This window comes from Bacillus rossius, chromosome 1 (genome assembly GCF_032445375.1).
Source record: "Bacillus rossius redtenbacheri isolate Brsri chromosome 1, Brsri_v3, whole genome shotgun sequence".
Classification (NCBI taxonomy): domain Eukaryota; kingdom Metazoa; phylum Arthropoda; class Insecta; order Phasmatodea; family Bacillidae; genus Bacillus; species Bacillus rossius.
In genome coordinates, this window is record NC_086330.1 from 366,061,340 (window position 1) to 366,075,697 (window position 14,358).

The following is a 14,358-nucleotide window of genomic DNA, read 5'->3' on the forward strand; positions in this document are numbered from 1 at the left end:
GGCGGTCAGTCCTCGCTGGAGGCCAGGGGCGCAACTGAACATGCTGAATATGACCACTGAAAACTGTGCGGGTGAGAAATGCAAACATCAAACATTAAGTTTAAATATAAAAGTAATTTTACACACATTACTTTAGAATTTATGGTACCTATGGTGTATTAACAGAGTAGGGTACTGAGTATAATAGCAAACTATTAAAGTTTTAAAATTTTTGACAGTGTTGAATTACCTTGGTAGCAATGAAATCAGCAGGGCTGCCATGTGCACCTGTACAGACGTGCTCGTGTGTATTTTTTGTAATATAATTGAAACTGAAAAAAAAAAATATTTTCGACACTCACACTTTTTACTTAATACTTCAACACTCATATTTTTTTAAGTTTAGAAACAAAATATAAATAACTTTAACATAGTGTTTGGTTGTTCCCTATTGTAAAACAGACAACCTGAAACACTTATCGTGAATATTCCCAGCAACGAAAGACAAAAAAAATTCAAGGTAGCCAACATTTTCTTTCGAAAAAGTTAACGACTTTCCGGTTGTTGGGTTGCCGATAAATACGGCACAGTTCGACGATTTCCAAAGAGAAGAATATCGTCAGTTACAGCATTTTATTGCGACTATCTTCCCTGCTTTGTGCCGGAGGCTTGATCGCCGCCCTACTGCGGGCAGGACTGTGCCTGGCAGCCAGTGTTCCCAACCTGCCGGCTCCTGGAATTGGCCCGACTGACAACGGCGTACCTCACAAAACCAAACGTTTCGCATACTTACGACACTAACATTATACCTACACCCCCGGGAAAAACTAGTTTATTAAAAAGTTTTCATAATTTTATGAGTATATTGCTGCTCGATAAGTTGACAAAATTTGTGACTTTTAGAATGTAAGAAATAAAAACAAACAGGGCCTTCTTAAGGATATTAAATACCATGCCTCCCTGGACACACTTACGGCGTGGTGGGGCCCTTCAGATAAAACCACGCGATTTGAAAACTGCATTTATGACTACACCGAGGGCATATTGGCAGTTCTGTTTCGATATTCCGTTTTCAAGCTGTATTTTTAGGAGAGGGTAAATGTCTAAACGCGTAATTTCGTAATTATTTTCAGGCATGAAATATGTCGTATTTATCATCACGCCTCACCGACACAGATAAAACCCTTACTAAGCGGAGGGTTGTGTTAGGAACCAGGCCGTTAAAAAAAAAAAAAGTGTGCGTGTACTTAGGTACGTGCGTGAGAAGTTATACTTCTTTGTCATCATTAAAAAATAGTTATTAATTGCATGCAAAAATATTGCGTGGAGTCCCTCCGCGCGGAAGAAGTGAAACTTCGTAATGTGGACATGAAAATAGGAAGGGGTAGAAATTGATTTTTAGAGAAATCATATTGTATCAAATCAAACTAAAAAAATAAAGGAAATAAATTTGTAAAGATTCATAAATTGATTTTCAGAGAGAGAGAGAAAGAGAGAGAGATAGAGAGAGAGATAGAGAGAAATATTGAATATCTATAAAACTAACTTTTTTATGAGAGCAGATTTTCATGAAATAAATCATGAAATCATTCAACAATAAAAGCTGTTTATTTAATTAAGCGGACGGAGACGCCCTAAGGAGAAAATTAACGCGGCGAGACCTCGTGGACATAGAAAAATGACACACACTCACTATTTATGTGTCTATGAAATATGATTTTTTTCTGCGATTTAAATTGTAATATACAAAAAGGGTATTGAAAATTGAAACAAATATGGCGACACTACAAACTGTCAGGATCTTTATTCTTTTTCTTACTCTCTACTTAGTTCCTTACAATAGCATTCACTCTCGCTCTTTATATTCCCCCTCCCCAGGAGCGTTAAACGTCTAACGCAACCTTGTTGGAAGTCGCATTAGAAGTATAACTTAAAAAAAAAAAAAAAAAAAAAAAAAGCTCAGAAAACAAGGTACCATTTATAAACTGCACAAGCCCTCTGATTTTTATCTAATAACGAATAGCATGTATTCTGTATGATTCCGAAATAAACAAGACACACTACGTGGCAATTAACCGCACGCAGTAAGATGCCAAAAACTGTTCGGTGTCGCAGACAGGAGCGTGTTGGGGCGTCATTTGCTTACTCCTTCCTCCAAATAATCAATGCAAAAAAATATTCTAAATTAAAAATAATGTCAAGGCCCAGTAACTAGTAAAATGATTAAAATAAAGTACGTCAATCATAAAAAAAATTTCGTAGATAAGATCGATCTGTATTTCTTACGATGGCAAATACGTTAAAAGGTACAGGAGCTCATTAGTGGAGCATGTAATTTCTGGCCTAACGGGAGCTAGCTGGTGGCCACTGGAGGGAACTGCGAGTGTTCCGAGCTCGCCAATGCTTGCAGACTTGCGCGGGCGAGGGGGGGGGGGAAGGGGGGGGAAAGGAAGAATACCCCGCTAGCAACTGTCAGGCGGGGGCATTGCCCCCTCTCGCCCTGCTCACAAAGGAGAGGGGGTACCTCGCGTCCTTTTATTTATTTATTTATTTATTTATTTCGTGCTGAAACTTCTCATTTTAATTATTTATACAAGTTGATGGCGTGAAAAAGCATAAATATATTTATAATGGCAAATTTGTAGAGGAGCGACTTTTGGATAAATAAAACGAATTATAACTAAATAAAAAAAATGTTGGTACACCAATACGTAAAATCTTCGTTAAAATTGTAATTTATGTAGCTAACAAAATCCAACCAATCTTTCAGTTACACTGAGACTTTACACATTTACCTTCATAACATTATGCACGATCTCAAGAGTCTGGTGCCAACGGCCTGTCTGCAGCTCTCAAGAGTGAAACTGTTTGACGTAACGAAGTACGCACAGGCCACGTGGTTTGTAGAACCAAAATAACAAGCAATAAATGTATACTGTAGAATGTGGCTAACATTTAAAAAAAAAAAGTCATTAATTCATACCCTAGGTTCGGTAGTTTACATTTTCATGTCAGTTTAGCGTAAGGGCCAGTGTGTGTTGTCTCTGCAAATGTTTTCGCCAACTATTATGATAAACGTTACTTGCCCGTTACTGACAGGAATTCATTATTAACGTCCTTACTAACTGCTTTATAAGCCACTCCGTAGAAGTGAATATTTTGTTCCTTTTATCATTCCATCACATCCATCTTTGTTATTTACACATCTATTCTTATCAAGTTTGCATTATATTCACGTTTAAGATCATACTTTTTCTTAGAAACCCTATCCTTGGTGACCTGTTGTACTAACCAACAGAGAAACCTCATACGTGGCCTTGATTGTCCCACGGGTTGAAGACTTCGAACAAGAAATCAGAATCCTGATATTTACTCTTGTCCCGCTTTCATGCATATTCCTTCTACAGCTGCTTACCTGAACTATGGTTATTGATAGCAAGCATGTGATAGAAGTACTCAAGAATAAATAACAGGGCTATATTAAATATATGATTTAATAGACCATACCTGCAAATATAGCCTTGATTGTTGGCGTGAGACGTTTACAAAAAATAATTTTTTCCACAGCTGGGAAACACGTGCAATTCAAATGTTATCATCACAATGTCATTTTCTTCACTAAAATTTTGCAAATAGAAAAATCAAACATGGCGGATGAAGCAAAGCTTCAAAGGTGGAAATGTCTTCAAGTTCGGAGATACCCAACTACAAAGCGGCTGAAAATGCTAAATTCAGTGCAATCCTTTCAATTATTTGCTCGACACAGTTGGTTGTCACTTCTACTGACTCTGCAGCAAATTCCAAAGCCTTAACAATTGACTCCATGAAGCGTATTGATTTGTTACTCAGAAGAAGCTGCAAAACAAACTTCAATGAAAATAATTTCTCAAGGTACTCGTATGTGCACAGACGCTCTTAGAGGGAGAGATGGAAGCCATCTTGTATTAATCAGTTTTTTTTCCAGCAATGACAGTACTTTTACTGTTTAATAAAACAGTTGGCTTTGACAAAACATTGCATGAAGTTTGTGGTAACTGCCTGATTGGTAATTCGCGCGGAATAGCTAGGCCTATATCGAATGTGTAAAATACAGATTTTAAGGAAACTACTGAAGGTATTCTCAGTCTTCTTTTCAAGTGAAAAAAAAATAAATAAATTTCATCGAGTGTTCACTATTGAAAATATTTTTCGTCTGATAAACTTAACTTGAAGCTCTTCAATAAAACTAAAAATAAAATTAAAAATTAAAAAAAAAATCATGTACCCGAATCTCAAAACCGTACAACTATATTAAGCATCTATGTAACTACTCGAGGCTTCTGTGAAACATTCTTTATAACGGTGAATTACAGGTCTCCGCTCAAGTGTCAAGAGTAAGCAAAGTTTTGGTTCATGCATGTTATTTGTAATAAAGTCTGTTACTTTCACAAGTGCGTATTTTCTGTTTATTGTTTGTGTATGTTTAGTGAAGCATTCTTAAAAATTATTATTTTGTAATGCTAAATATTTTTTTATTTGTATTTATATCCTGTATGAACAGTTGTCTTAATTGAGGCCAGGGTAATAATATGTCTTGAAATAAAAATAAATGACTGCAGCCCTCTCACTGCCACGCGCTTATAGGTGACTGGGCACTTGCTACCACGTGCTGCTGTCGCCCTTATTGCTTCCTTTTTTGAAAAGAAAAAAAAACATGGTTTGAAAATTATAACTATTGGCAGTTTCAAAATACGTACCTACATATAGGTACATATGTGACAATCTGACTGATGCACAACCCTATTTGTTGCTTCAAAACCAAACTGTAAAAATATATAGGCCTAATCATGATTTGTCCAGTTGCAACAATGAAAATATCCCGAATGTTCAAAACTAAAACTTCTAGTTCTTCCATTATAAATATTGTCATATTCTTCTAAAGTTTTCGAATTACAAATGATTTTGATTCCTTTGCATGTACGTGTATATATGATAAAAAAACATTTCGTGTCATAAATTCTTTAATTAGGCTAAAAATTATATTAAGCTTAAAAATAAATTACGTACATACACAAAAAAAAGCCAAACACTTTATAAAAGCATAGTTAATTGAATTCAAAACAAAAGATTTTGTTTTAAGGATGTAATTATTCGATAAACTCTCGAATTCTGTGATTTTGTAATATCAGACATTTACATAAAAAGTTATTTGATTTTTCACTAACTTTTAATTGTGCTAATTAATTGGTAAAAGTTTTATTCTACAATTAAATAAAGGAGCCCTACATTAAATGACTAATACTCTGTAAATTGTATGCTAAGAATAAATTATTTCTAAAAACAACTCACTGCCGTGGAAGTACATAGTTCAGACAGGAGCCTCCATATCATTCCGTTAACGTGTAAAAGGGGGGCGAGCTAAAATTAAATCTCCACTAACGGTACTCCTGCTCCGCAACAGCCTCGCGCCCCGCCTACCAGGTACGGGCTTCCCTGCCTGTGTTGGCAGTGTTGGCAGCCCTGCGCAGCGTGGCACGTCATCACGTGGCGAGACGGCGCGTCCAAGATGGCGGCCGGCCGGCACGCCGCCTCTGTCTACACTCCTCGCGCCTGGCGACCCCTGCAGCCGGCTTGTTCGTGAGAATACACCGATCGTAGTTTCGAGTACTAACAACTTCTCATCGAATACGGCGCGCTGAATAATTAAAACAATAAAACAATCACCACAGTCTTGTACAAACTTTATCACGCCCGTATTGCAGTTTACAGTGGTACACATATGCGCATTTGTAACAAATTACAGATATTTTGACGTGTACGGTAATTGCGTTAGACTAAAGTAAGATTTAAAATTAATAACAAGTGAAGATCGACATTATATATCTATATACAATAACTTCTAGTCGTTTTCTTTATCTTCATTGTTATCCAGTTGTGGATAAAAACCTCATTTTTATTTCTTTACCTATGTACGTCAAGTTGATCCACTGAAAGTAAGAGCCTACATACAAAAAGGTGAAATATCACTGCCCGAGAAACAAAATTTACCCAGTTGAAGGACCACACGAAATTTGTGCCACCTCTGGAAAGCTGACTGTTGTGTTGTTCGTCTTTTTTTTTTTTATCTTTACCGTGATCCTCAGAAAAGATAATCGATTGATTGATATGTTACACTCGCAATTGGGTGCAAAACGCCCAGATTAAGCCAGTTCTGAATCATTTAGTAACCAACTCTGGTAGGCCTACCACAAAATTTCAATGTAATCCCTGTCATCCGAAGAATGCGCGAGGTGAATTTGTTTACGTCATTGAGAAGATGAAAAAAATGTAGCGATGATGGGCGTCATGTGTGCGATAAGTAAAACACACAATTCTGCAACTGACTTCAGCGTCTTTGTAACATGAAAACTGAAATGACAGGGAGATACGGTGCCCAATATCACGTTTCGGACGGTGAAATCCCGATACTTGAGGCACATCGTGCAACACAACTTCAGGTTGGGCGCAGCTTACACGCACATAGCTAACCTGCTTCACAAATGGCAAGATTAGAATTAAGTTGGTCGTATTCGTCCAGCACGACGTGTAAATGCGTGTGTGTGTGTGTGTGTGTGTGTGTGTGTGTGTGTGTGTGTGTGTGTGTGTGTGTGTGTGTGTGTGTGTGTGTGTGTGTGTGTGTGTGTGTGTGTGCAAACTTGCACTGAACTGGATTAGCTTGCTCGTCAAGCGCGACTCCATAAGGGGGGCGGTGGGGGATATAGCCCCTCCAGAGACAAATTTTATTGATTAGTGTATATTTATGTTTACTTAAATATTTAATTTCATATGTTAAACTTTTATCTCATCAAAAGTTGCATGGAGCTACAAAGGTTCTGTATTTGAAACCTGTAATTTGTAAATAATATTCATGGGCCAATATCTGACCACTTTAATTTTTATGCAACTACGACCTTTCTTTGCGCGATAGCCCCTCCCGAAAAGCCATCCCGAAGCCGCCATTGCAGCTCGTAAAGGCTAAAGTGGTGGATGCTCGCGCCGGGCAGACGGACAGACGGGCGCCTGGTCGTGTAAGCCGGGCCACTTCCGACGGGCGGGCGTCAAGCCCACCTGCCTCCGCCCAAGGCTGCTCCGTGGGGGATACCTAGTTGGCGGCACGCTAGGTTAGGTTCCCGTCGCGCGAGAGCGCTGGCGCATGCGTGTTCCAGCACACCTCGGCGAGTTAACAACGGTCACCAACACACCGGTACTTACAGGGTCCTTCATCCAATCCACGCACACCGCGCGAACCATCTCCCAACAACTTCGACAAGTGTTGAGCCCCCAAGCACAAACACTAATCTCCCCACCCGCGCGCCTTGTTTACAGCGGGACAGAGCTCGGAAACAGGAATACGAATACGAGACGACGCAGTTTCTACGGAACTGCAAAAAATATTACGTTTATCACAGTTGCAACTTCGTTCAAAGTCCTTCAATTATACTTACTGTTATTTATAATAGTACGTGGAGTTACAATAGGCCTATGTGCACACATAGTTTTCAAGTTTGCTCGACTTTACGACTGAGTACGTGTTTATGTCAGTTTACAGTAAACACAAATTCATCAAAACGGATATACTTAAGCTCTTTTTTGTTTTGTCATAACGCTTACATTTAGAAACGATATTCGTGTTCGCATGATAAGCAAAAAAAAAAAAAGTATCAGGACATTTGAATAATATTGTTTGAAAAATATGGCAATGTGGGTTTTTATAACCTGACTTCTCGGTAAAAGTTAAGCCCCGGCCTCAATATTAGGTAATTACTTTTATAAAACCAGGAAAAAATATATGGGCTATATTCACACATATAATTCGCTCATATTGAGATAAAACAGGACCATGTATACATTAGTAAAAATGTCAGATGGAAATTAGTAAAAAAAAAAAAAAAAAAACTCCAATTCATCCTATATAATTTCATTCAATAAGTCATCAGACATGACCAATTGTAACTGGACGCGATATTTACACATCATGACGTAGGCACTGTTAAATAAACTTTTGTTGTCTAAATTACACATTAAATAAGAATTACAAACTGTTCAAACAGGAAATTGAAACTGGTATAAATATTAAATTTCAGTGCGAGCAGTTAGAAAGACTGCGGTGGGTACTTAGTTAAAAATAAATATTATAACTGAAAAATAATAGTACTAAAATCATGAAATATTGAAATGAAATTATTGCACGATAGTATTCTAGGAGTTGATGTGTGAACAGCTGAGTTTGCAAGTCACCAGGGCATCGGTGCGATGCTATACGTGGAACAAGTGAAGGCTGACAGCATCCAACATTACAAGTTAACTGACAAAAAAATTCTGACCAGTGTGAGTGCTCTCAATCTCAGATCAACTGATTCGCTCAGGATTACACAAATATTTTCTTAAGGCCTGGTATTATTCTTCTGGCCACCACATACTCATATAATAATTTGTGATTTAAATATATATAAATTATTTATCCACTTAATTATTCAGTTTCTTCAAATAAATAATTTATTTGCAAATCAAATGCATACGTGACCAGATTATGTCAACAAAAACCTGCGATTAATTCTAGTATTTGCAATTTTTAAATTACCAGATTTACAAATTACAATCTATAAAAACACTGTCGTGTTATTTTACCTTCTTACGAGTCCTACATACATAAATAAATGACGTTTTCGGTTAAAATAAACGTTTATTGTCGTCATAAATGCCATCTAATAAATACGGAACCATAAAGTTAATGTTTCCATCAAAATTTTTAAGATGCCATAAAAAATTATTTAGGTACAACGTACGGTATTTTTATAATTATTTGGCATTTATACTGCACTCGTAACGTACACACAGACCAACAATGCAAACAAGAAACAAGGCCGACTACCAACTGCCAAACCAGTCAGAACTGCCTTGGACCCGCGCCTAATTTATAATACCAAATAATTATATTCAATTACACATGCGTGTGTTTAACGTTGAATGCTAGAACTAGCATAGAGCTTCGTTTTGTTTATTTTCGTTGTAGGCAAGTTATGCTACATGAAATAGCCCTAAGGAAACTTAGGTTTTTTTTTTTTTTCCAAGAATTGCACGAACAAGGAGCAAATAGTTTTGGAAACAGGGAGAGGGTCAGGTGCATTGTTAGAAGACGCGAAGGCCGACTCACCTTGTTCTGGCCCATCTCGATGACGACGTAGACGAGCAGAACGACCTCCTCCTCGTCGGCGCCGAGACCGGCGCCCTGCTGCCCCGCCGTCGCCAGGTACAGCACGCACAGGTAGGGTGATTCCATCATGGTGGCGGTGTGGCGCGTCACATCACGGCACTGCAAACACGAGCCTGACCCCTCAGGGTCTCGCGGGCATGGTCCTCTCCGGGCAGGAGCGGTCCCGAGCTGACCGTCGAGGGCCTTAGGACCGCGCGCGAGCAGCCTTGGCCACGTAACCAACTGTTGCTTCGCCCGCGCGCCGCTCCCGCAAGTGGCCAGGTAGCATAGGTGAGCGCAAACAGCTCCCGCCGCAAAGACACTCCAATCGCCGCGCGCGGGGCCGCGTGAAAGGTCTTGTGCGCGCAGCTCTTTTTTTTTTTTTTTTTTTTACGACAGGTTAACACCGGGGCCGGTAGCATTCCTTTTTACTTTTTTAACTCGTAAATCAATTGTCGGGGCAACATTGAGAGTTCTCACAGTCATTAGTCTTGAAGAAAGGTTGGTTTTTAAATCGTGCCTCTCACGTAGATGCTTACTTTAACGCCATTTAAGTGTAATCCTCCCAATTATTGCGTATTTCCCTTGGATTATTACTGATTAAGATCCAGTTACGGAAATTTATTACGGAAACAGTTCAATTAAATGCCATTGTTGAAACATCGTGTGTTTCGTAAGATAATTTTCGCTAATGTAGCCCATGTAATATGAAGGTAAACCTTTTTAAAATAGCGTGCTGTGTGTAATTGTTTAATTAAGGGATGGGTTAGCTTGTCACTGTATAGAAGTGATTACTAATATTTTGTGTAGCCTAATATCTGGCGTAAACTTTATGGCATTTTTTTTTTCGTTCGCTATTGTATGCTTTAATGTGATTACTGATGGGCGTTTACTGTAGGTTGGCAACACTGTTAAGTGAAGCGACGGCACGTGTTTATAAACAAATAAAAACGAAAGTGGGGTAGTTCAAAAATTTCGAATTAAATAATATTCTCTATCATGAGAGTTATTTTCACAGAATTTATTTTAATGTTTTCGTGAGAACTACACTATAAAGGCACCATGAAAAATAGATAATTCTATCTCTCTAGGTCGAACATCAAAGCTGTAAATAACCTTGTTGGCACGGACACGTGCTTACAAATTACGTCGCTAGGAACTGAACAACGCTTTGTCTGCTTCGGGGCGACTGAAATGCTGCCCCTTGGAAGGGCAGCCCTTCAGGATTTTTCTAGCAATGGTAAGTTTGTAAAGCGACTGAAAGGGCAGCCCTTCCAGTATCTTAAAATGTGTCTATTTTCGTAATTTTATAATCCTGAATTGTTGCCCCTTGGAAGGGCAGCCCTTCAGGATTTTTCTGACAGTGGTTAGTTTGTAAAGTGACCTAACCTAACCTAACCTAACCTAACCTAAACTAACCACTGTCAGAAAAATCCTGACGGGCTGCCCATCCAAGGGGCAACAATTCAGACAACCTTTAAAAAACACTACTGTCAGAAAAATCCTGAAGGGCTGCCCTTCCAAGGGGCAATAATTCAGACAACCATTCAAAAACACCACTGTCAGAAAAATCCTGATAGGCTGCCCTTCCAAGGGCAACAATTCAGACAACCTTTCAAAAACACCACTGTTAAAAATATCCTGATGGGCTGCACTTCCAAGGGGCAACAATTCAGGATTATAAAATTACGAAAATAGACACATTTTAAGATACTGGAAGGGCTGCCCTTCCAGTCGCTGTACAAACAAACCATTGCCCGAAAAATCCTGAAGGGCTGCCCTTCCAAGGGTCAACAATTCAGCTCCTCTGCTTCGACACTAGTTAAATGGCTAGATTTATATCGAAGAGTCACGCCGTTTTGCATTAAAATACACATGGTAACTCAAAAAAGTATTTTTGAAGTTATACTTTTTAGGTGACGAGTGAATTTGTGCGATGCGCGCGCACCATGCAATGAAATTTTCACAGGATGGAAAAAAGACTACAAATAAAAATTATATAGTATATGTGCTTTCAAATCTTATACTTTAGTGTTTGATAATGAGTACAGATCCTTATCATTAAAAATATTTATTCATTATTAAAACATTATTAGTAATAGAAATTCTGTTTAAAAGCATTTTCAAGTGTATTTATATAAGTGAGGTTATGTTCCCGTATGCATAACGATTTCAAGTTGCTTGTAAACTTCCATTCTGGCAGGGAGTGACTCATGGCCGTTTAATGGGAGTGTTTTGTGAGGTTATGTTTCCGTATTGATATTTTATTTGCATTATAAATTATTATTAAATTATTATTAAATAGTTAATTAATATTAATTAATAATGGTAAACATTCATCGTATTTATTGAATTTCATTATTGATTAAAATTTATATTAATTATTTTACTAAATTAAATAATTAATTTTATACACGTGTATAGGCTATATATTATTTCTTTTATTTGCCTTAATGTATACTTTACCAATCGAATTTATAATATCAATCAAGTCTTTTTATTATTTTATTTCTATTAATTATCTGCAGGCAAAATTAAAGTTAGTTTTTTTTACGCCAAGTAAGTATAGCTTCTAACGTGCATAACTTAATTACGCCACCAATTTTTTTTTAAGCTGACAACATCGTTTGTACAATTGAAAGCACTGGAATAAAATAAAACAAATACAGAGCGAAAAAACCAAATTACAGGTTATGTAAGGTCGGCTTCTCATCATCGATTTCGTGCGGATTCCCAGTACATGCAGGGCTCGGCTAGAAATGAAACTGACGCAAAAGGGAGCTCCAGATGGTCAGTACACAAGTAGCTATTTTATGTTAGCGTAAATGCCAAGCAGTGGTTGGCACAGCGACAAGAGTTTGGATTCGTAAAGCGAAGATCGCGTGTTTACAGTCCCTGTGCGGAAACTTCTATCTTCATTTCAATTTTTTTACAATGCACATTTGTTTATATTATAACAAAAGGCATGGGGTGTCATCCCTTTTAACAGGCGAATAATCATGGGAAATTAGGGAATGCAAATAACTTTCCCAGAAATAACTGTGATCAAATTGTAAATATAACCCTACCACAAGCAATTCATCAACTGTATAACAATAAAATTTTCTAATTTTATATACGAAGTCCTCGTGTACGCATTTAAACTTTAACGTTTTTGTGGAACTTGATTTCGTGGGGAATTCGATTAGATTTTGCATGATAGTCGACATAGGGGTAGGGGGGGGGGTGTTTGTGACTTATTATCTGAGTAGTTGGCCGCAGCTGCTAAGTTTTTTATTTGAAGTTGAATGGTGGGAAGCCTAATACTCACGTAGTTTCGGTTATCTGAAAGAATTTCCGAAGGTTTTCCCAAGATTTGCGTTATGTATTAACGCCACTTCAGCCGCTAAAACAGAAGTTTCCAATGAAAACAAGCATGTTGTGACTGACCTGACCTAACCTAACCCTTCGATTTTTTTTAATTTCAATTTTTGAGAGAAATCCGAAGTTGCACGAACGTGGTAGGGAACCGAAACTACGTGAGTTGTAGGCTTCCCTTGAAAGGTACGTGTTTGGCGTGTTTTGTTGATAGGCACGCTGGAGCAGCAACTGAGCTGGCTGCAGGTCCCCCGTGCCGGAAGCAGCGGGCCGGCGTCAGCTGAGCAGCGGAACGAGGCACGCCTCCGGCACACCGGCCGGTGTTCCCCCGGCGGCGGGAGGAGTGGAGTGTCTGCGCGGCGGGACCTGCGCGCCGCTCATTGGTCGCGCCGCCAGCCTGCGCGCTGCGCCGCCATTGGCCGCCGCCGGCCGAGCGCGGACAAGGGTGGGGGGGCCCCTTCCGTGACCGCCCGCCCCGCTTTCCCCCCCTCATCATTCCACACGTTCCTCAGGGGGAAGCGTGATTCCCTTTGATAGGCCTTCACGTCGCGCGGCTATGCACAGATCCCTCTCTCCAAAACACACCGCAAAATACCTCAACCCTAATATTAGTGCCCGGAGTGCAAGTTCAACATTCAATTAAATACAAAAAAAAAAAAGCAGAACAAGTATTTTTCAATTGTGAATGAATTTACATTTTTCCCTCGTCATAAAAATGTTATGTTTTATTTGCTGGATATTGTTGTAATTATTATAATCTGTACTATACTGTAATAATTTCCTAATGGTTAAAAAAAAAATCACATATCTCAGGGTATTATTGATATTTTACCACTGTAAGAAAAGCATGAGTTAAATAATTCCAAATAGTTTTACTACGGTATACCGACGCACGCCTATATATATATATGTATGTATATATATATGTATATATATATATATATATACCCTTCTGAGCTGGAGCTTATCCCCAGCACAATAGGACAATGTAACATTCGAGAAGATTGTGTACTTCCCGTTTCCTAGAATGTTCCGGAACAGGAAGTCCTATCGATGGTCCCGAACAGACTGGGACATTCTGGAACCTTCTAGTAGATTCTCCAACATTATTGAACATTCTACAACATTCTGAACCTTCAGGAACATTCTGACCGGTCTCGGCTACTTCGGCACTCAATTCTCAGCTGCTATACCGACTTCCCACAAGAAGTCCATTCGTGGATTGCCCTCTTTTGACACCCATATCTTCGAACCCAATCCCTGCAGTTCCAAACCGAAACCACCTTCGTGGATGGGGGATGGAGGGCAACCATACCATGTACCTAACCCCCACGGGACTGCGGAGTTATAGAGGCACGTACGGACCAACCACGTTTACATTTACTCATACAATAGTTTAGAATTTTTTGAGAAAATTCTAGGAGTTAAAGAATCTTCCAACACTTTCTAGAACATTCTCTCATGTTCGTACAGCTCTGCCACCTATATGTATCTATACCTACTTCGCTCCTCAGTGAGTCTATTCTAAAACACCCTAAAATATTTTCGGACTTCTCATGAGAAACCAATGTGTAAAGAAGATATTTTCACAGCCCACTCCCACCCACTAACATATACTACTACCAAACTCTCTTATTAACAATGGAAGACCAAGAGATATCTACCACCATAACAGCAAATGGGGAGCAGTGGATATTATTTGTTGAAAAAAGTGAGTGTTTACGAATACACACTTGACTTTTATGTTCGTATAATACTTAGGTATATTTATTTGAATAGAGAAAAATAATGAATGACAATGGCACGAAGAT

The 14,358-nt window shown here is 38.7% G+C and overlaps 1 protein-coding gene across 10 annotated transcripts in view; it reads right to left on the reverse strand.

The window, feature by feature from the left end:
* LOC134528383 (RNA-binding protein fusilli) overlaps positions 1-14,358 on the reverse strand; it is a 326,528-nt gene that overhangs the window by 247,642 nt on the left and 64,528 nt on the right. For 3 of the 10 annotated variants that reach the window (XM_063361967.1, XM_063361964.1, XM_063361959.1), the window contains exon 1: positions 9,152-9,505. In XM_063361967.1, the coding sequence (XP_063218037.1) occupies positions 9,152-9,280 (129 nt within the window). In that variant the 5' untranslated portion in view covers positions 9,281-9,505. Of the gene's footprint in view, positions 1-9,151; positions 9,506-14,358 lie in introns of those variants that run through there. The other 7 variants (XM_063361960.1, XM_063361958.1, XM_063361968.1 and 4 more) reach the window with 6 other exon arrangements.